The 23,394-nt window shown below is 37.3% G+C and overlaps 1 protein-coding gene across 1 annotated transcript; it reads left to right on the top strand.

Annotated features, from left to right (window-relative positions):
• Positions 1-14,225: 14,225 nt before the first annotated feature.
• LOC135471189 (uncharacterized) lies at positions 14,226-23,042 on the top strand. Its single transcript, XM_064750296.1, has 7 exons — positions 14,226-14,349; positions 18,441-18,539; positions 18,959-19,009; positions 19,218-19,268; positions 19,734-19,881; positions 20,393-20,465; positions 21,079-23,042. The coding sequence occupies exons 1-7, from the start codon at positions 14,313-14,315 to the stop codon at positions 21,331-21,333; spliced, it is 714 nt and encodes a 237-aa protein (XP_064606366.1). The 5' UTR covers positions 14,226-14,312; the 3' UTR covers positions 21,334-23,042.
• Positions 23,043-23,394: the final 352 nt, after the last annotated feature.

Below are 23,394 nucleotides of genomic sequence, written 5' to 3'. Positions count from 1 at the left end.
AAATTTTTTTCTCTTATACCATGGTGGTTATTTTTATGGGTGAAAGACATGATGGGCTAAACTAACATTTAAGTATTTAATTGTCGATATCGGTGGTTCAGTTATCGATATTGATAATTCATTTATCTAAATCAATTATCAATATCGATGAAAAGTCTTATTTTTCGATATCTAAGTATGAATTAACGATATCCCTAAATACCACTGTTTATTGATATTGATCAATACTGGAACAGAGGAAGACAAACGAAAGTTGAAAAAAAAAGTATTGGTATTATGTTAGTACTTGTATCCTCATACAACGCTGTTTGTCCTTAAGCCCTGCAATGTCCTGCTGCATGAAGTAACTGATCGAGACTGTCCTGATTCTGCTTCCTTGCTCCTCGATGACTGATCAGGTTACCTTGGCCATTGTCAATGCATTTAGCTTATGCTCAGTTTTACTCAAGTAATGTAGATGCAGCGGTTATTTCCATTGAAGCCAAACAGGAAGCACCATTTATCGATATCGTTAAATCATTGTTAAATCATTTATCGATATCACTAATTCATTCATATCAATATCATTAAATTAATTAGTGATATCATTAAATTTCTGTCAATTATCGATGTCACTAATTCATGTATGGATATCGATAGGTTTATTTATTGGTATCGATAAATGAAATGGCAATATGGATGAATATTTGTCGGTTTCGGTATACGTGTATATCGGTAATTCTTGATTAAATCGTAGGAAGAAAACATCTGCCTTTGGTAAGTTACTGGCGATCTTTCCACATATGACACACATATACATTACGTGTATGCACTCCATATCAGTGGAATTCAACGAATGTCGTTGACCCCTTAGTGTCATCAAGGCCCCACAAGCAATGAAGGCGGAAGAATCTACAAAGGATACACTAATTCCATATCTAACGCCGTTTTAGAACCTGCACCCCAATGGTCCCTAGATATATCAAAAAATAAGCAACTTTTACCGCTAGACCATGGGCTGTTCCCACTACATAGAATGCCACATTGATGAACAGATAGTTCTTATGTGCTGGCTTTATTCTTCGGGGCCAAGAAGCAGTCCCAGACTCAAACTTTCACTTTAGAATTGTTTTTTTTTTAGTAAAACACAAATCTTATTTTTCTCTTTTCTATTATGCCAGCCTGTTCATACCCTATTCTAATTACAAAATACATTACAAACATATTTATACTATTCCGTTAATGTATATTTTTTTCGCACACTGAAACAACTAGGTCCCTCTGAAGATCATAAAAAATACTTGTTCGAGTAAGAGTCGAGCTTTCGATATAGGCTGTCTCACTCGGGCCAACATTTTCACTCCAGATATAGTTATTTTATTGCTGGAAATTAAAATGTATAATTGAAATTAAATCTATGGGCCTATTAATATATTCCCTAACAACGACTGCATTATGCTTGCTTAAATGTCAGCAACACCTTACGTTATCTGAAATACTCATACACAGTACTCTATGAAGGCAATGGTCTGATTTTATAGGGTATTGGATAAGGTATCAATTTAGCTATCAGTGTGTACCATAGTATGGTGTGAAAAGTGTGTACCATTTTATGGTGTGAAAAATATTCACTGTAGAATGGTGTGAACAGTGTGCATCTTATGATGGTATGAAACAATGTGTACCATGGAATGATGGCAAAAATGAGCGCAATAGGACAGTATGAAAAGTGTGTATCGCGGGATGGTGTGAACAGTGCATGCATAGCATAAGATGGCGTTAACAGTGTGAACAACAGTACGGTGTGAGCCATAGGATGGTATGAACAATGTGTACCATACGATGGTGTGAACAGTGTGTACAGTAGGATGGAGTGGGAGGTGTGAACTATGCGATTGTGCGAACAGTATGTATAACAGGATGCATGAACAATGTGTACCATACGATGATGTGAAAAGTGTGTACTAGTAGATTTTTAATTGGTATGCCGAAAATAGAGTATCTTGCCAAGCATTAGAATTTGTTTCCTTTCACTCACAATGCTTGCATTTAGTATATCAGCAGCCGAAGCAATTAAAACGAAACCCTAAACTAATGTCTCTGCGAAAAGATAACACTTGATTTTTTAATAGTAGAATTTCCTAACATCGAATTCTGAAGCTACATATAACGTCTTGACCACATAGCTACACGAAATCATATAAACTTCGATTAGTAAAGATATGCTATACCCAAACTTGAAAATAATTCAAACGTGGCGTGCCAGAAACAGGTTTTAGGGTTAAAGGGATAAATAATTACTAGAAAACAGGTGTCCCAATTCGTCAAAGCGTACTGAACTACGCCCATTATCCAGCAAACCAGAAGCATGTTTAATGGTTGTCTTCCCAGTTAGATGACAAACTATAGATTCTGACATAAAATCACAAATAAATCCGAGCGACGGCAAAGGGCAAGAAGGTTTCAGAGATAGACGCATAGAAGGACAGACCGATTAATATTAAAAGAATGTGTTAACATTTGATATTTTAACGCGGTTTATAGTTCAAATGATATGTTTTTAAGTAAAATCTACTTGCCCATTTCTGGCCATATTTACCTATTCCAAAGTATTTGTAGAAAACTCGCAGGTAACAAGACGACTGAAGCGAATGCAATCGTCTCGCTAACGCGAGGATGACGTCACTATGTCGAAAGCAAGGATCACATATAAATATACATTAAACAACAACCAGCAATTTGTTTGTAAAGGTAAGTTTTCTCCTAATTAAGAGTAACAAATTAACATGCGTGTGAAAAACACCCTGGATATAGATACAATTATGCCACCTATATTGCGAAATTAGGCTCTAAATGGATTTCCTGTGTGACTAATCAAAAGGCAAGTAAGCCTTTGGGTAATTGTGTGTGTGTGTGTATATATATATATATATCTGACATGTGCATCTTACACGTGATGCTACGTATGGAAAAATATATACAATATACCTGATTATATATTTTTTATTTCGTCAACATTTTTAGACATTTCATTTAGTTTCGTTGGCGATGTCTCCGTAAGGATACACTAACGATCCTACAATTGGTCGTGCAATACAACAGTCATGCAGTCATGACGGGCATAAATAGATAGCCGTAGGCGACAGCAAATAAACATAGGTGTAATCTCAGTCGACCAATAGTATATTCTTAAATCTGTACGCATGACTGATTCTGGGTGGTTTTTTATCCACAAAAACATAACAAACCATAAGAGATGTAAAATTTGGGGATTATATATATATTCCATCGTCTAACGAAACGCTAGGATCATTACAGTACAGTATGTGGATATTGTAAAGCCTTTGAGAAGGACTATAATTGAAGCCAAGGAACATTACTTGTAGTGCAGCAGGATTCTGTTACGTTCTGGACTAAAATCAAGGACTTGGAAGTTTGACAGGAACTTAGTTCTCAAATTTCATCATGGGCGACAGGAATGTTCTCCCGATACAGCGCCGTCCCAGTTCATTGCTTCCAAATCAAACTTCAAGTAAGTACAATTTCCCTATACCAAAGGACCACATGTAGTTATTTATCCATTGATTTTGCTGATTGGTGTTTTACGCTGGAATCAAGAACATTTCACTTGTACGAAGACGGCCAGCATTGTGGTTGGAAGGAACCGGGCAGAGACGAGGGAAATCCACGACCATCCCCAGGTTGATTGTGTGTAATATAGCGGGAGCAGCTATTCAGTACTTATATATTAGGAGTACCTATAGTGGGAATTTCAGAAAAAATTCGGGAACCTCAGGAGGCCCGAGTTCAAAAGTCACTGGACTCATCCGCAGGGTTTGGCAAGGTGAACGCTCGCAATACATTCCTAAGCCCTTCTGGTACTTAGGAATATACATGTATCTCTAAACAACATTATAAGTGAATTTCATATATAAGCCTATCACGAACAGGCGGGCGAGTCGATCCGCATGGTTGATCTTTAATGGCTTATACACCTTGGTGAAATACGGGGCCGCACTGCTGTAAGCCGAGTACTAATTAATTTATCGCTGTTGTATTTTTAGCGGCAATGGACAAAATATTTGTGTGATGATATTATAGTGCACACGAAAACCAACCTATGAGAATCTAAAATTTGGTATACATGCATAAAATTTAGCAAAGCATAAGACTTCCTATATAAAGCTCAACATGACACAAGCAATGAATTTAAAAGTTATAATAATTGCACTCTCCTATTTCTTTCATTATTACCATCAATAAAAATCAATTATTTTTCTTTTCAATACCAGATTTTAAACGATCACTATCATGAATTTTGAATTACTCTGTATTTATGGGGTGTTTCCCTGGTTCAGATAATTAATGGCTGCGTGCGACCATGCATGCAAGTTGTGACAAAAGTGACCGTGTGCTCGAATCCAGTTCTGTATGTTTCGTCTGCGTCTTTATTTCAAGACAAAGATCGGCGGTTTCCTCCATCTATAAAGCAGCACGGTCGCCGTTATGTAAGTCAGAAATTTTTGACTCTGTCCTTGACACCAATGAATGAATGAATCAATCAACCTATCTGTTCCCAGTGCACGTTGATGATATAAGATATGCCAGCGTTAATCTAAACCTGTAGGCGACGAAAATGGCGTATATTCCACTTAAGTTTATATAATATCATAATTAACAGGTTTAGGTAATTGCAATTCTATTGATAAAGCAGCGGTGAATAAACGAGTCTTTTTAATAATAATCATTTGATTATACGTATTCGCATTGAAAGGATAACATTCTTTTGGTAAGATAATTTATCGCACTGACTATGTAAGTAAATAAGCTATAGTCATGAATAATTACAAGGACCAGGGCAATATAAACATGATGGCAGACGAATGTACTGTCTCTATATACATATATTCATGTGCGACCAAAACAGAAAGGGCTCTGAGGTAATATCTTCTGCTGCTTTCTTCAGCTACATGAGTATTAAACTTCATTAAATGTTGATATATATAATGCGGTTTGTTTGCTAATTACTTCTGAAGCCAACGGGCAAATGTTACTTAACCTATAGTGCTATATTTTGAAGATTAAGAAATGTTAATTAACGGAACTAATCTTGAAACCAGTGATTTTAAAGGACATTACGAACTTTATTTCAGACGGAGGTGGCCCGCCAAGACCGACTCCAAAGCCCGAGTCATTAGTTAATGGTATTCTTCTACATACCTTAGATACAGTCAGTGAGTATATACTGTTCATATATAAAAATAATAACACTGACAATTCGTGCTGTCATTAAGTGCTGACTTCAGTCTTCAGTTAAGATGCAGCTGTTTTATAACTATTTAAATAATGGTGGGGTGTTAGTTTATAATGACGATATGTTTATGGCGAAGAACTAACAAGTGTACAAATCTAGTTATACGTTTATAAGACAGAAAAAAAACATTTTCGAAAAATGTTATATGCGTATAAGCTACAGAATTACACATATAGTTAAAAATTGATGCACTTTACAAATCAAAGTTAGAAAAGTTCCTCAGATTTTCTTCATATCTCTCTTTCGGTAGCTTAGGACTATAAAACAAGTTATTTGTCTTTACTTTGCAAGCTTTATCTTGGCGATAAATGTGAATTTTTCCCTGTATATTCATGACACAAGACATCTAACCAGAATATACATAACCTGTGTAGGAGACAAATCCCGATTCAGAACAATTAATGGAATAAACGGGTTGAGTCAGTAGAACAGTAGAATGTGGATTTATATATTAATAAGAACGGCAAGAACATTTCTTCTCAATTATATTTACGAAGGAAAACACTTTTGTATTGTAAACTACCCAATAATGGATATCCATGCGTTTGTATATTAGTATTTTCATATACGCATCGTTGTCTATAATTACATGCGCAGAGGCTCATATGGTTGAATTAAGTTTAGCCCAATGATAACGTGCGGACATTTTTAAGCTATATAAGGCTTGATAAAGTTAACTGACTCCTTCGGGCGATGAATAATGTCAGTAAAGTTAACAACAATCATTTTAATGCATCAAACAAGCCTTTTCAAATTTGGCGTTTTTTGTTTCGCTATTTGTACTGCTGTATTTGTCTATAGTGTATATAGTTCTTAGAATATGATTATCTCTTTAACTGAATTAATGGTTTTATTCGTCTCAGAGGATAGAGGAAGTTCCCCACACACAAGGAGTCCTCTCAGAAGCCGGACGACCATGTCAGCGAGCACTCCGGATACTGGTAGGTCAGGTCGATCCAGATCACCTTACTTGCATATACCTAGAGAGATACATATATAAATACTATTCCCACACTCCATAGGAAAAAACATATCACACGGTCTTTTAAGATAATACAATGCTGAATTGAATGCAATCTTCTGCCTTGTGGGTTAACAGCTTACGTTCGTACCCACCGGACAAGGCCGCCTCCTAACGCCCAACGTCTCCTTTACCAAGGCAGTACTTATAATACAAGGACGACTGATAACCAAGGTAGGTTACAATTTCCTCAGCCTATACACCTTTCATGAGACATTTGAGTCATAGAAGCTTATGATCATACCATATATGAAATATTAATCAGTCGCGTTCTGTATATGTTTACAGTGTGTATATTCATTCAAATTTTTTTTAAAAATCCAAATCTTTGATCCGCGACTCGTATAATGAAGTGCAAGGTAGTATGATTTGGCCTTTACTTTATTATCCACTACTATAGCACCTTCACATGGCACCTGAGATTTATGTTAAATTGTACACTAAACTTGACGTTTAAATATCTCTCGGGAGGCAGGGATTAAACCAGGGTCGGGTCATACCAGAGGCTTTAAAAATGCTACTTGTTTCTGCCTCGCTTGGCACTCAGCCCTAAGAGGCGAGAACAAGGAGAAAAAAGTGGTTGGCCTGGTGTCAGTGTAATGTGACCGGGTGAGGTGCCGACATGACACTTCTGTGGTGGCAGCATTTTTGTGGCATCCTCTCTCCGTCACAAGAAAGCACGATATAATGACTGAAAAATTGCTGAGTACGACCTAAAATCCCAAGCATACATAAACATACAAATTTCATGCGTACACCAAATTACCATTTCTTGCCCTTTCAGGTACCACCCACTAGAGAGTTCTCCCCAGGACAGTTTTAATACCAATTCGTCCGCGATCCTTGGTGGAGCCATTGGTGGTGCCAGTTTGATTGCCATTGTCGGCATTGTAATAATATTCCTAATCTACAGGAAAAGACCCAGGTATGGGATTACTGTGCCTGTAATACTAGCAATGATAAAGATATATAACACTTCAGATGATCTATGGCATATCGTCGATTTTAATCGTAATATGTTAAAAATCATCATAGCATATTTATTTATTTATTTATTTGATTGTTGTTTTACGCAGTGGTGATGAATATTTCACTATTCACAAAGTTTTGGTGTTAGGAAACTAGGCAGAACCCTAGGAGAAACACAAAATCATCCGCATTTTGGTGGAAGAGGGAAGAAACCAGAACGAACTGAATTCACAACAACAACATTTGTGAGAGAGGCTCCCTGAGTCATTGCGCCGCGCTGGCACGCTAAACACCTCGGCACGATGACCAAACATTTAAGTTATGACCTTTCTGAAACTGAAAGTGCTTATGAGTACATATCTTTTTGTTAATAAGAATAATCGTTTGCTTAGCAGAGGTCGAACCAACCTTATGGTAAATTCCTGACTTGCTTGTGTTACAGACACGTCGACAATAAACGTCCCCTGTGTTGCTGGGCATCAAGTGCTGGAGACAGAACAAATTCAAATGTTAGTCTGCAGTCAATGTCGTCCAAGGTTATAAGAATTGCTTCAAATATATCAACCAGGCAGAACAGAATAAAAAAGGGGAGGGAGGGGGGGGGTGGGGGGGGGGAGAGGAAGGCGTGACAAGCAAAACGAATATAGTTCTTGAAGGCTCAAAATATTTCCCAAACAAGTTAACTTGAACATACAAATAGCAAAAGCATGGAGAGTAAAGTCAGAGAAACTTGGACACTGATACTTGGTAAATGGACACCTTTAACCTCCAAGATCTAGGCAGTTTACAGCAGTTAAGGATTTATTCTAAACTGTTCATGTCAAATACTTAAATGTGGATACTTACGCACCCTCTAGCACAATGGCTTGACCAGAATTAAATAAAAAATGTAGTATATTAAACATCACTGGTGTATAAGGCCTACCTAAAAATATGACTAAAATGTTCTACATAAATTCAGTAAAGGCGTCACCGAATTAGGTACTCTATCTTCTAAACCCTTGTTTTCATCATAATTCATATTTCTTTCCAACAGGGCAACAATACCCCGATACAGCCTGAAATGACGCGACAACAACCCTATCCCAATGACGCTGTGGATACTAGACATGGTCCCAACGCTTACGACGGGGATTCCTTCAGACAAGAAAACGATTCATCACACTTCTACGAGACGGTGCCTTCTCGAGGGGTGTCGAACAGATCCTCGGGATATAATCAGTTAAACTTGCCAAGGGATAAATCCAAACGACCATAACCTACCGACAAATATCCGCGAAGGTGGAGATGATACAAATGAAGGTAGTCATACATACTTAGAGTTGGTGGAGTACGATGGAGGTTATAATAATATTACTAATCCTTCACAGAACAGCGTGAATGACCTGTACGACCATTCGGGTAATAGCAGAGAAAACAATTATGATGTCCTACAGAATGAAAATTCACTAAGGGAAGTAACTCCTTATATCTAATCAGCAGAGAACACCGGTGTCTGAAGTAAATGTTAGCATTAGAAACGACCAAGATGCCGCAAGATTCCCAAAGGAGACGTCATGTTATCACCAATATCATGTAATAGAATTAAACCCAAGCTGATCATCTTTGAATCGGTTGTCTTTGTGCTTTGTAGTGAGGACATGTGTATTTAATAGATTAACTTATATTACATGCTGGCCGAGGTAGTAAGCACGCCAGCGCGGCGAGAAGATCTAGGAGCCTCTCACCAATGGGGTCACTGTGAGTTCAAGTCCAGCTCATGCTGGCTTCCTCTCAGGCCGTACGTGGGAAGGTTTGTCAGAAACTTGTGGGATGGTTGTGATTTTCCCCAGGACTCTGCCGGGTTACCTCCCACCATAATGCTGTCGCCGTCGTGTAAGTGAAATATTCTTGAGGATGGCGTAAAACACCAATCAAATAAATAAATTACATGCATATATTAACAATATAGCATAAATCTGCAATTTATAAGGCAAATAATAATCTAGGTCCAGGTTTACTTGCGATGATGCCTTTCACACTTTGCTTTTCTTTATGGTTCTTCGAATTAAAGTTTTATTGATACCGCAAACCTCATGTTTTTGTTTCTTTATATCATAACATTGCATTGATTTGTAGAAACTGTACATACTGTTGGGAAACTTAAAGATATGCAAACCAAGGACGAGTTAGAAGTACGTGAATAACTAACGTATTTTATGTCCAAAACCAAACCTAAAGATGTCACCCATCGAATATGATCAAATATACATGATCCAAGGACCAACCTTAACTTGAGATAATTCCAGGTGAATTTCAGCTGTGACACGTCACCCGCTGAAGAAGCGATATTAACAAAGTGTTCAAGCTTTTCGGCTTGAAATCGTTAAGATTATTATTATTCTTGACAAAACTGTGTCACGATTTTAGCCCCACCAGTTTGCCAGCAATTCCTGAAAGTTAGGTATGTTTTAGGGTAGGACTTTGTAACAGTAACTTTTGGTCTCATTCTGCCCCTATGACGGGTCGGCTATATTGGAGTTAATGGAAACCCTTTAAAATTATATATCTCCGAGACTAATGAATCTACTCACATGAAAAAAGTGCTGGTGTTTTCTTCACCACAAGCAAACTGCGGATGCCCCTGGTTTCTTCCCACTGTAATATTGGCCGCCGTGCAATAAGTGAAAAATTCTCAAGTACGGCGTAAAACCACCAATAAAATAAATAAATAAATAAATGAATTATTCATGATCTTTTCAAAAATTTGTACTTTTTCCATTTTTTTTTGGCTGAGATTTGCAAATGGCGCAAAGGTATGTATGTTTTAATAAGCGTTTAAAATAACTAGAATGAAGCTTGACGTCAGAATGCAGTTTTCGTGAAGTTAGTAACAAGTTTTTAAACCCCTCCATATGTCTGTCATTTATTTAAAATGGGGGCTGCGTGCAAAACTGCACCAAACTAATTTTCCCCACTTTCTCCATATTGGCCCTTTGCAACAATTTATTTTTCTGTCATTGACTATCTGCAGTCGATCACAGATTCAATCCAAGACCGCCCATAAAAGTTTCTGCTTATAATATAACCTTTTTGTCTGTTCTCAATTGTTGTAATATCTTTATGTATGGGAATGGCACTCGGCGAAACAGTTTAAAAATTTATCAGTCCGCGACATTTGGCCAGTTTCACTTTGCAGGTACACAAATATATTTAAAGTCGTTTGAATCATCTCATGATACATACCGAGAACGTCTTTATGCGTCTTTAATTTGTTTTATCAAACTTAGAAAACTTGTAGGCTATCTCCTTTCAAATAATCCCACAGACACTGGGGTAGTGTCATTCGATATTTTGCTGCACAAAGACAGAAGTGATTTAACCAGAAATAAGATTATTGCTACCGGAAGAACAGTTTGAATAGCTCGAAATGCTGTTTTCTAACAGCTTTAATATACATGTAAAACTACCTATTTATATTTGCCAAAGGTGTTCATTTTCGAAATGTATTGATTAAAATTTGTTTGACTACAATTTAGACGGTGAACCAGGCAAAAGGTTCACGGAAGGAATTAAACCAACCAAACAAAGAAATAAAAGTATACTGCTTCAGAGTAAACCATGCCACCTAATAATAATTGATATGTCCTAATGTTTTGTTGATACTGATGGTGTCCGAGAGTTCATTTCTTTGGCAGTCAGACCTGATACGAATTTATTCATTTATTTATTTACTTGACTAGTGTTTTACACCGTATTCAAGAATATTTCACTTATATCACGGCGGCCAGCATCATGGTGGCAGGAAATCCACGACCATCCGACCAGAGCTTGAGATGAATTTGAACTCAGAGGGACCGCATTGGTGAGGGGCTCCTGTGTCATTGTTCTGCACGAAGGTTAAGTGGTACTTCCGAGTTGTACTTTATCTTACGAAGAATTTATATTTATTACCAGAGCAAGTCGACGAAGAAGGCTTTGTCAGCAACCTTACTATTAATTACAGGATCAATGCACTAACCTTCACGTGATCACAAATGCGAAGCATTTTCTAATTCGTATAGCAGCTACCAACGAAATGGGCGTTTCGGGTCAATAATCACAAGGCCAATCCCCAAACAACGTTCTACACAAACCACTAAAGAAAGTTCTAAGGAAATGTATAAAATGTACAATTAGAAAGGAGTCATACAAACAGAAGCAGTCAGCAATTTTCAATTTATGATTATGGAAAGATGCAAGGAATGTGATGGGATAAAAAGTATCTCACCTGACTTTAGTTCCGCCATACGATAGTAATATCTGCAGATTACATCTCTATATCATTATAAATATGGTGAACAAAGATAAAGAAAGCAAAGTAAAGAATATTTCAGGTGAATGAATAAATCAGTATCCAAATCGTATACCGTTCTAGTTTGTATGTTTATATCATCTTGCTTTATAAGTCGATAATCAAATATGTATATCCGTTGCGCTTTGGTTGTAACGGTTCGTAAATCCAACCAAGCTAAGCGGAATTAGACACAGTAATGCATCAGACTGCCAGATATTCTAGACTCTCTGTACATATTTAGTTACAATTAAGACAATTATACTTATTGTAAAACTTAAGAGCCTTAGAGTGCTTTAAGGCGTTTGATGGAATAACCTTGACACAATAGTTTTTGCAGTATAATAACTGACGTTGCTTGTAAACGCCACTTAACACACATGATCTAAGAAATGTTACAGTGCGAGATATGTACGCGAAATGTGCGGTGTATTGTTATTTACGTAAAGATAGCTGACAACGCTAAATTAAAACTATCCCTTCTCTTTTAAAGCCTGTGAGATAGGAAACCATGTTGGCATTTGCATAAATTCTGGTCCAGATAAAATGTACGATCTGAAGAGTCTGAAGTTTCCATTAAATCCAACGATGGTGGATATATATTTGTCACAGACTTTGCTATGTGTGAATTGTTTAAAGCCAGCGTATCATCAATATACTCTTCAGCAAATGAGATAGATCAAGCCCAATGCAGATTACTCTTTAATAATTTCTGAAATATATAGTAGTTGTTTTCTTTCGAGAACAAGTATAAGGCAGGAAAAAGACATGAATTTGAAAGTACTAATTCACACAGACAAATATATAATGTGGTTAAAAGCTATTGTCATTATTTATCTATTAGAGAATCCATATCACGTCAGACAGTTTGCTAAATGAACACTAAATTCCCCATAAATATCAACACAACTATCCAACACAACTATAAAAGAGATAGCAAGTATCTTTGTAGTATTTCTGATTTTTGCATGACTGGATGGTCATTTTGTTTGTATATTTTTGTCGGCTATACAAGAAGTTTTGCACAACTTGTTTCACATCAGAAATGATTTCCATACAGTGTCTAGTAAATGGGGTAAACATTTCACAACAAAATTTTACTAAAGACAAACTATATAAATTTATTCATTTTAGCGCTGTACAAACAAAACTAGAATGTGGAGTGCTGGACAAGTGGTTAAGACGCTGGTCTGACAATGACTCGAACACACGGTATGTCACACGTGGAAAAATTCGTCACTAACTTGTCAATGGTTTTAACCCTGGCGCTCGGTTCCCAACACACATGAACTGACTGACATGATATAAATGAATAAAATGCTCGAGTTTGGGGTTAAAAACAGTCTTTTAAACAATCAAAAAAAATTATTAAATCAATTAGCCTTACTGTATCCGGATGTTTAAGAGGCATCTGTATGCTTAAGCAGTCGTGTGACTCTAATCTGGCTTACACGTGTTGCGATATGCATACTCTTTTCTACAGAACAAACATTCATAACTAGGCTGTCGCGCAGGTAAAACTGCGTGATAATATGACTGAACACGGGGCTTTTTTCCTCGGCCCAATTCTGCGCCCCGAATACCAAAACTGAAGCAATGCCAAGACATTCTATATTAATAATATTTTTATAAACTGATTGTATATGTTGATACCAGTACTGCCTTAAGATCAGTACATTTATGCTGTTACAGTTTTCCAGATTTATTTACTGTAATTCTGAAATTCCTGAAATTCATTTAATTGGATAAGGCTAGTAGTTTATAGATTAAAGTAGACAAATTAGATGATCATTGGCAGAACATTCTGTTTTCAACATAAGTAAGACTAAGAGATTGAACTGCATGTTAACTGCGATGCATATCCTCGACTGCACTTTGTTACCTGGGCCAATACGATTATCTATCCTCGGTCAGTACGACTCTGAGGTCTATATCTATGCCAGGACGTACTAACAGCATGTATTATTTGTTTATTTGATTGATGTTTATCGCCGTCCTCTGTATTAAGGTAGTAACATACACACAGTCAATTAATATTCTCACATACGTCATGAATTCCAGCCAAGCTGATAGGTTAACCGATTTTCTGGTTGTATTTTAAATGATTTACTGTTTATCCGACTGCCACGTGACAGAACACGAGACGCGCTCTAGTTGTTTCACTCAAGTTGAGCAGAAGAGAAATCGAGAAAAAGAACTAGTATAATTTGATTTATATTATTCAAACGCTACAGACTGTACTGCTGTGCCTCACATGAAACTATGCCTTAGATATTTTAGCACTTCTATCTTAAAAGGGGTTATCTGAACATGTCGGAAAACCTAGGTTTAACATTGCGCGTGCATAAATAACACGGCACATTAACCTTTCTCGAAATAATAAATCGGTACAAGGCATTAATGCCATTGCAGACCTAGGAAATATACATGCATGTTATGAGGCGAAGAAAGGCTTTTTACACATATTAATAATCTATTCATATCAACTGGTGTATGCCTCTACACAGAAGACTTGTTCTACCGCAATCATGTGAAGACCTCGTGCAATGCCTGCTGATCCCTCCCGCTGATTTAGCTCCAAAAGACCCTCACTGTCGAGACTATCGATAGCGAGGCCTGTGTGTTTACAGGTGAGTCCAAGCTCGAAGAACGTGTTGTTGATTACATGTTCGTGCCAATCAGGCTTCAAACAACGGACCCAAGCTACACCTGACACGATGATGAAAAGCTGGAAACACGGCGACCACAACCATGGTAAGGTAAAGCGATGAACATAAACCTTTTAGACGGTTAGATCGAGGTAATATCCAACTCACCTGTTATCGTTTTGTTAGAGTGGGCTCAGCGGTAGACTGTAAGACAGGTAACAAAAATGGCTACCTGCAGAACGACCTCTTTTACGGTGTGCCTGACTATCTTGTATTTGGATCTTTATCTTTTTTGTCACAGACAAATTATAAATGCGGGAATTTAATGATCTGGCAGTCATACAATACTTGTATACTCGTACTTATTTGCCATATCTGCCAGATATTACCAGAAGCGTGTAAGTACATGTAGGCCTACATGTATTGAACTGACAGGCCGTATGCTATTATGTAAGTCATCTGTGACTGTTAGAGCACAGGACCTGAATTGTCGTTGTCTGATACACCGCTTAAATGTAGAAACATCTGCTGATTAGGTTTATTTATGGCAGAATCATATCAAAGTTGAATTAGTCATGATACATTTATCCTTTGTGGAAAATGTTTTATATAAAGTTGCAGTTGCATGCAGACTGTGTGCGTTTGATTTAAGTAATGGTGCAAAGAAGTTGGCTTGTTCGGTGTCCTCTTTTGCCACCTCGGTACGATATATATCTGAAATATTTGCCAATGTGGCATTAAACCGCAACAAAACATTTTCACCAAAATTTTATACTGCATCATCTCAGAGTTGGTTGTGAGCATATAATTGAACTGAAAAGCAAACCACAAAGACACTATAAGGATGATACGCTAACCAGCATGTCATGAGAGTAATGTTTGTGCGCGAAAAACACCCGAGTATCCCCTCACCTCTTCAGGAATGCACACAACCCATTGTATGTGCATGTATATGAAATAGGCCATGATTACAAAACAAATTTCACTCGCCGGTCGATAGCCTGTAAGCTGTCCTTGGATGGGCTGTAGACAACAAGGTACCCCAGAGTAAACTGTATCGTGACTCCAGCCGTGTTACAGAACAGCTGGGTTTTCTGTCCTTGCCAAAGGAAAAACTATATGAGGAACAACCTCACATTTTCCATAATATATACACACAAAAATTAGCAACCTTGGATCAACGAACGAAACACATATCTCGCCCGTGTAGGTATAAACTCCAGGTGACGTTAAGCCTACAACAAAGCCCTCTTCTTGATACACCCATACTTACACACACTATGTATACCGTAGTCCACTATCTGAAAGTATCTGTCAAAGGAATAGAAAGCATTTTAGTGTTGGGCACGGTTTCGTTAAAATTTTGCTATACGCCATGACATGGTTTGCCATGCGATAACAGTGCTAACAATATAGTTTCCTGGTCGAAGAAAGGTGTGCAGTGGACTACATGGACTCAAGCCACGCAGCAGCGAGTCTCTAGCATGCAGTTTATATCGATCTGCATGTTACGTTTCCCTGTTAATAGTGTACTCCATATACATGTAGAATCAGGGCGTGTGCGTGGGTGTGGCACCTGGTCTCACTCGCAAGATTTGTGATATGCTAAAATATACCAGCCGCGTACAAGCCAGGGAAAATGTATTGGACATTCTTGTTTTCTTCGCATTCTTATCCCCTTGAAACTGTTGGTTTCAAGACCCATGGTCACCATCGTCATCACATGCACGTGATATAGGCCTACATGTATTTACATTAACGGTGTACAGACATCTTTGCGACCAACAGTGCCTAACATTATGTAGGAGGGTAGTATGTAAGCACTATCCGAGCTTTGGGGAATTTCCCTTTAGTGTACTGGTAGAAGCGTAGACTGTAAACCCAGAAATCCCAGGTTGTATGTTCAAAACAGCCTCCTTCTGGTTTTGCTACTGTGCTATTTAGCAGACTTGGTGTCTTCGAAGGGTGTCATGGTAGCATAAGCGCTTTGTTAAGCCACTCATTAAGCTGACCGGATTGGCAAAGTCAAAAACTCGGGTGACTCATGTAAAACTCCATTTTAATAAGAAATTTACTAAATAATACAAAACAGAATTTATGAAATAAATTCTCTGTCAGGTTTTGTCAGTGTAATAAATGTCTCATACGCAACACGTTCTTCACAATCTTGATCTAAGTCTACATTAGTTGTGCCTATTTGTGTCCTGAGTTCGATATTCGGCCCACTAAATTAAGTATATATCAGAACATGCTGTTTCATTGTCTATGGCTAAGTTCAGATCTGCAGATAATTTGGTTAGATTTGAATACACGTGGAATAATCATTAATACCGATTATCAAGACCTATTACCTGTCATTATTAATTGTTCTTTAGACGTACCCTTGAACATCTAGCATAGCACATGTATATTGAAGAACATTACCCGTCAAGCGGGAACAGTAAGAGAAAACATTCGGCGCAGACGGAGAGAAGTAAACAGAGCAGTTGAATTTTGCGTGACCATGGACTGGCTGCTCAACTTGTCTGTGCATCAGCAGTATATTGTAGGTATCTCTACATACATACTGTGTTTCATTCAATGCTTCGCCACACCAGAAGAAACACATTTTACAAGCGCAAACATACCTAACTGGATCTTATAGTAGCCTGGGACAAACGACCCATGATCAGCAATGCGTGAATCAAACCTTACGATAACCAAACGAGGTCATGTAAAAAATGTTTTCGGCTCTCGGAAGTATATTATACTTAACATATTCATGAAGGTGTTGTAGGACTATGAACAAAAATAATAACGCACGTATTTTGAATCCAGCTAACCTGTTTTGGGCCGCACAGTCTAAATATAAGCATTAGTTCTAAGTCTAAAGAGGTACATATATGACGGAATACTAGTCTGCTAGTTTTTGTACAAAGCTTTAAGCTAAAGAATCTTTCTGATGTTAATATTCCAGACATTTTACACAATTTCCACTTTGGATAAAATAATTTTTTTGTGTAGGTGTAATATGACCCTACATTTAATATTCATAATCTTATCGACTGGTCAATTCTCACACAAAGTTCTAATGCATATTTTGCGTGAACAGGTGAGAAATAGTGCGTGGCTAAAAGCCGCTTTGATGGCAAAAAAGTTATGTATAAATCTATAGATGGGTTCGAGATATTAGGTGCCACGGTCTTAAATGCATGTAAAGGTAAATTTCGCTGCCATACCCAGCAGCGACGGATACAGTATTGCCAGAAAATCCAGAAGAACTGTTCAAATGGAGAACAGTGATTTCGTTGTAAACCCTCAATCAAACCCTCAATCAAACCCTCAAAGCAAAAATTATAACCAAAAGACACAACGAAATAAGTCATATTGCATGATTTAGATAAAAGTGCCAATTCTAAATTAACATTTTTCCAAATAGATGCATATATGGGTTTTGTCGATCAAAACTATACAGCCTTGAGGATGCAGGATTTCCTTGATAGGAATCCGTTACTCTAATCAAGAATGACGCCCTGGCTGTTTATATTAATTTACACTCTGGATTTTTTTTTTATCATATTTCCATTCACCGCCCATTACAAACTGTTTCCATGCAAACACATTGCTTTGTATCTCCGCGCTGAAGTGAGTAAATGGCATTTGTGTTCCTATGTATAAATATAGACCTGCGCTAGAATGCATGTAATACATACAAAAACTGTTATAAACAGATTCTGGCTTAGCGCTCAGTCAATAATTTTTAATCTGGGCTACTGGTGCTTCTATTGGCTTGAGAGGAACGCGTGTTTCTTGTATGTACAAAGAGTTGTGAAGGAGTGTATCTAGCACTACTCCCGTCATAGAGTAATCCATAGATTGCCTAAGATGTGTTTACATTTGTCTTGCATGACCCTGATCATTGCACTCTTCCTTCCCTTCAGACTGAAACAAACTCAAAGATCAGTGGCATTACACGCCAAACTGTTGGCAAAAGTCTCCTCTGCTCGATTCATTTAGGATGTATCGCCCAGCTGGTTCTCAAATATACAGACCTTTATACAGTTTTGCGCTTGTAAACATGTTCCCCCCAGAGTACACGATTTGTTTTCGCTTTTTTGTCGGACAAGGTTTATATATAAATTCCTTTCAGTCACACACTCTTTAGATGTAGCACAGTTTCTTCAAAACAGATCTGAAATGCTATGCGCTCTATTTCAGAGCCTCATCATGGAATGGAGCACCCTAAGAAGGGTCATGAGAAATGGCCTGAGCACGATAAATGGCCCGGACATGGAAAGTGGCCAGGAAAGAAAAACGGTTAGTTGTGTACTGTACTTTGACAAAATGTTACGTGGCAGAATATATAATGTACCTCACCTCAATTACATCACATTATGTCATATTATATATGTACCATTATATAGCTTATTTTATTGGTCGGAAATGTATATGTATGCAGCACCATAAATTTTTTTTCTTTAGTATCTTAAAGCATTCATCATCATTCAAGCTTTCATCATCTGTTGAATATGAAATCAGTCATGGTTAACATTCGTTATTTAACTTGAAGTATGGTGAAGTTATCTTTGCCATGTACTGAAAATGAAATATAAAACGGCTTTAAGCATTTAGAAATGGAAATGCCAGACGCCCTAGCTGTTGACTAAGTGCCATTTCCACACGTTCTATGACACACATGTCGTTTGCGTAAATGTTGTTTGTTGTAAATGTTCCAGATCTGAAATGGGAGAAATGGCAAAAAATGAGCACACAGAAGACTAGTGAAGGTGAGGGCATACAGTATTAGTAAATAAAACACTAGCATACCGCACTACACCCAATTTCAGGAGAACAAGTTCCTTTAAATATTTTTTCATGCATGCATAGTATAGTAATCATCGAAACAAGATGTATTATTAAGGTTCAATGGGAATTTAATTAACATCACCGATACAATATACAGTAACAATAAATGTTACTCTTAAACTATTACAGCTCCTGCCATGGAGGAACCAAGGCTACCAGACGAATCCGGATGGTATATGCGTAAGTATACATCATGTACGCCTAGTCGAACGATTCAAGAAGTCAACTTTTCTATGCATCCGGGGATGCCCATTGACCTAAGGGTTTGCTACGGGATATCGGGGTTAAATTGTGAGAATGGTTTGCCGAAAGAAATAACCCGAACGAACAGGGAAGGTGGTTAGATACTTGTTCGAATTCTTGGAACTAAAAACGACGTAACATTTTTGTTTTTCATGGGCTCTTAAATAAGTTTTTCAAATTAGTTTTACCGTTGTTTTTCCTGTATGCATGGTCGGCATTCATGTCTCAGCACATATTTTTATAGTATCCAATCGAAGAAGCTATACTTCTCGTATACGAGACACGTTTTCTTCTCCTCATTGGCGAATTATTCAAATCCTTATTATGTATACGTGCGACTACTGTAAGTTTTCATCTTGTGTCGACTGAATTCAGAAATAACCTGATATCTTTTACTTTCAGCGACACCATCAAACCACAAAAACGACAACGCGTTATCAGCCCGTACCGGTGCCATGCTTACAGGCTCAGCAGTGGGAATCTTTGTCCTTGGCCTTGTGCTTATTCTTCTCATGGCCATCTATTACCGAAAGAGGAAACTCCTAGCAAGGTTGGTCAATACATACCAATGTCCAATAACAGTGTCTGAAAAACAGTGCGTTGTGAAAATTGTAATCGTCAATAAAATTAGCTGCCTAATAGAAAGTGGCAAGATCGATATTGTACATGCACTGTCTTTGGTCCAGCATTACATAATATAGGCTGTATGGGTCTTACCACTTTGGCCGCCTGATAAAAAGTGATAACACCTATGTTGTACATACCAAGGTTATTTGATTCAAGTACAACCTGTCCATTATATAACATGCACAATATGGGTGTAACCAGTTTGTCCAAATGGGATGTTTTCAAAAGTGTCAAGCACCTATGTTCAGGCTTGGGAATGGACGACATATTAAGCTTAAGAAAAAGTCATTTATAAAAGCTTAAACACGTAAGTCTTAATCAAATCAGCTGGTCATGTATCAACTCTTTGCCATCTGTGACGGTATGGCGAAGTTATTTCGCTTGTAGTTGTTGGTATTTATTTATATATGCCTGCGAATTTATGCATTTTACAGACGCCAACGCTCTCTGGCACAAGCCCAGCAGAACCTCTATATATCAGGAATGAGATTTAACGATGGTGGCCTGGTCAGTATTAGAGTGTTCCACTTCATTCAGAAAGTTTCTTGTCACAGTTATAATATTTACTTGTATCCGTTTCCGCCCGTCAAATATATATATATATATATATATATATATATATATATATATATATATATATATATATATATATATATATCGATCTTGTACATCTGACAAGTGTACTGTTATACTCAAATAGTATAGAAGAAATAAAAGACAATAAAGAATCAGAGCTGATTGTCTGACAGTGGAAATGAGGTTTCTTTGGTTATCTCTTACAGTTCTGATCAAACCTGAATAAATGAGCCCGAAATTCAGCTTACCCTAGATTCAGCTTACCCTAATCTCTCACACTAGCCAATGTGATATTTTCTGTATCCCAGGAATAATCTAAAGTGAGAATATGCCCTAACTGGTATTCCCAAAATTCATCATAAAGGTTAAAAAAATCTCCATTTGTAAATGAGTCAGGCTTCCATTTTTTGTCCAATCTGGGATCTACTAAACATTTTCACTTTACTTGTTCATGGAAGCGATTGTTTAATGTTAACAAGTAATCAAGCGTTAGCCGTAATCAAATGGGATAAGTAATAGTTTAGCTCTTCCTCTTGTTGTATAGGACAACCCGACCTATGTGGTACCCTTAAACCAGGAAGAGAAAAAGATTCCCCTTGATGTGTCCACCATGGTATCTGCTGGTGACTACCCGGCTTTGCTCCCACCAAGCTATCAGGAGGCCATCGACCAATCCACTCTCCCGCCCACCTACTCTCTTGACCCGGATGATCATCCTGAAGAAGTTCCTGTCTTGCGCAGGCTGTCCATTACCTTACCAGAAGAAACAGCAAAGGAAAGAACCGACCAAGACTGCTAGATGTCACAAAAACTACTTCTTAAAATGCGTAATATATAACCTATCAAAATGAAAAGCAACGCTGTTTAATTCAGGTCATATTAAACAAATAAATGGCCTGACCATCTTCAGAAATTTGAAGCCTTGCTTGAGGAAATTTGGGTCTTGTATTCTGGAAAAAGCAGAAAATATTTTTCAAGGCTTCTTGGCGTGTACAAAAAAAACATATCGGTCATGAAGTGCGTAATATATAACCAAGAAAGCTAAAAAAATGAGTCCAAACCTTTTCAACAATACACAAAGAAAAGTGTGAACTTCAGAAATTCTTTACGTTATTTGTCTATAGGTAGGTAGATAGATAATATACTTGTAAAGAAAGACCATTGGTACTTTTACACAGGGCCTATTAGGTAATATGTTTTATTTCCTCGATGCACCATTATCCCTGTCAGTTTTATGCATATGACCATAGCAGGGGTTTATTAATGTGTACATTTTTGTCAGCTTTTGCACTTGTATGAGTGTAGAATGCTATGGCACTTACTGTATGGGTAAGTAACAAGACTTGAAAACGTTTTCTTGTGTAGTAGAGTCATTTATATTATTTTGAAATCTCTAGTATTTGTAGTGTTTCCTTGCGTACATGCTTCCTGCCTTTGACTCTATCGATGGGAGTGTATATTTTTTTCTGACATTATAAGGCAGTAGTCAGATATTTACCATAGCAGACTACTTCTGTGATGCATCATGTGTTGCCTAATAATACTGTCTCAGCTGCATATAGACCAGTGAAATAGACTCGATATCAATTATTGCGACCGTATTCGAGCCTCCAAAACCTGGATTTACTCATGTATCATTTAACATGAATAATACCTAGAACTTTACATTGCTATTATTGTTTACACTTTGCAGTGGGTTAACTCCTGCTTGAGTTCATAGTGTTATCAACACCAGATATATTTCAAAGTATTTTAAAATTGATTATTAAGTTTCAATCTTTCTATCGTTGTAAAGTGATGCCATGTTTTCACTTTGGGTTTTTAATCAAGTGTTTCTTGAGAATCTCTGAAGCTGAATAGTTTTCGAAAAGTTCCCTGCAATGGATGGGGTGTTTAACAATGTTGCTGGATTGATAAAATATACCCACGTCATTGAAACTGGGAAGTCTTGTACATTGGTACAAGTATAGGTGAAGGAAAAGGAAAACCTGTTCATCGGGTTTGTACTGTGATAAACGCTTGCAATAATACGGCTTTTGCCTTTGACTGTTTGATACATTTGTGTAAAAATTAGGTATACTCGGAGTCTACAATCGAAGTGGTTTTACGTAACGTTGACATGATGGTGAACAACCATGTGTGGGCGTTGAAGCACTGCATACTATATTGTTGCTCTCCTATTCTTTATTGTTGATGTTTTATTCCGAGTTGAACTTTTAATTTCAGTCTGAGTAGCTGTGTTTGTGCTATTCCACCTACTTGTGTATATAACGAAGTATGGATTATGTGTACAGATATCGAACAAAAGATAACGTATACATCGAATCTCAGTGTCCTATTTCTATTGAGGGATATCTTTATTCATATAATACATAACGGTTATACCAATAGTTTTGTAACAGGTGTATATCTTTTCCTCCTTTGTCTCATTCAATAAAATGTTTCTAATCTAACATTTTCTGTTTTCATATTTATATATGAATTGGTTTTAAGCCATAATAATCCATATATTTTCATTGAATGAAGGAAAATTTACCTCCCCTGCTGTTGTCCGGCATATCTAGCATGGAAGTTTTGGTGTTTTTGGGAAATAAAACTTGGTGCTGCAAGTACACATCAGTGGAAAGTTGTAGTGAGTTATCATCCGGTTTCCCCTGCCAATAAAACTGACCATTATCGTGAAAGTGAATAAATAAATACATATCCAATAAAACCAGTTATTAAAAATGCCAAAATCTAGTTTTCTAAAACTAGAAAAAAATATCTAAAAAAAAAATCTAGTTTAACCAAAATGATTATGTGTTCGAATCCTGGTGTAGCGGGAGCGAATTTGTGGTCGACAACCTGGAAGCACCGGGAT

This window comes from Liolophura sinensis, chromosome 7 (assembly GCF_032854445.1).
Source record: "Liolophura sinensis isolate JHLJ2023 chromosome 7, CUHK_Ljap_v2, whole genome shotgun sequence".
Classification (NCBI taxonomy): domain Eukaryota; kingdom Metazoa; phylum Mollusca; class Polyplacophora; order Chitonida; family Chitonidae; genus Liolophura; species Liolophura sinensis.
The sequence above is the reverse complement of the archived record's forward strand: the minus strand, read 5'-3'. Positions and strand labels throughout refer to the sequence as shown.

What these genes read in the sequence shown, in the direction of transcription:
- LOC135471189 (XM_064750296.1), top strand. Translation starts at nt 14,313, where the DNA reads ATGATGAAAAGCTGGAAACACGGCGACCACAACCATG. An exon ending in GTGGCCAGGAAAGAAAAACG is followed by an intron (nt 18,540 to 18,958) that starts GTTAGTTGTGTA and finishes TAAATGTTCCAG; the next exon opens with ATCTGAAATGGGAGAAATGG. An exon ending in CACACAGAAGACTAGTGAAG is followed by an intron (nt 19,010 to 19,217) that starts GTGAGGGCATAC and finishes AAACTATTACAG; the next exon opens with CTCCTGCCATGGAGGAACCA.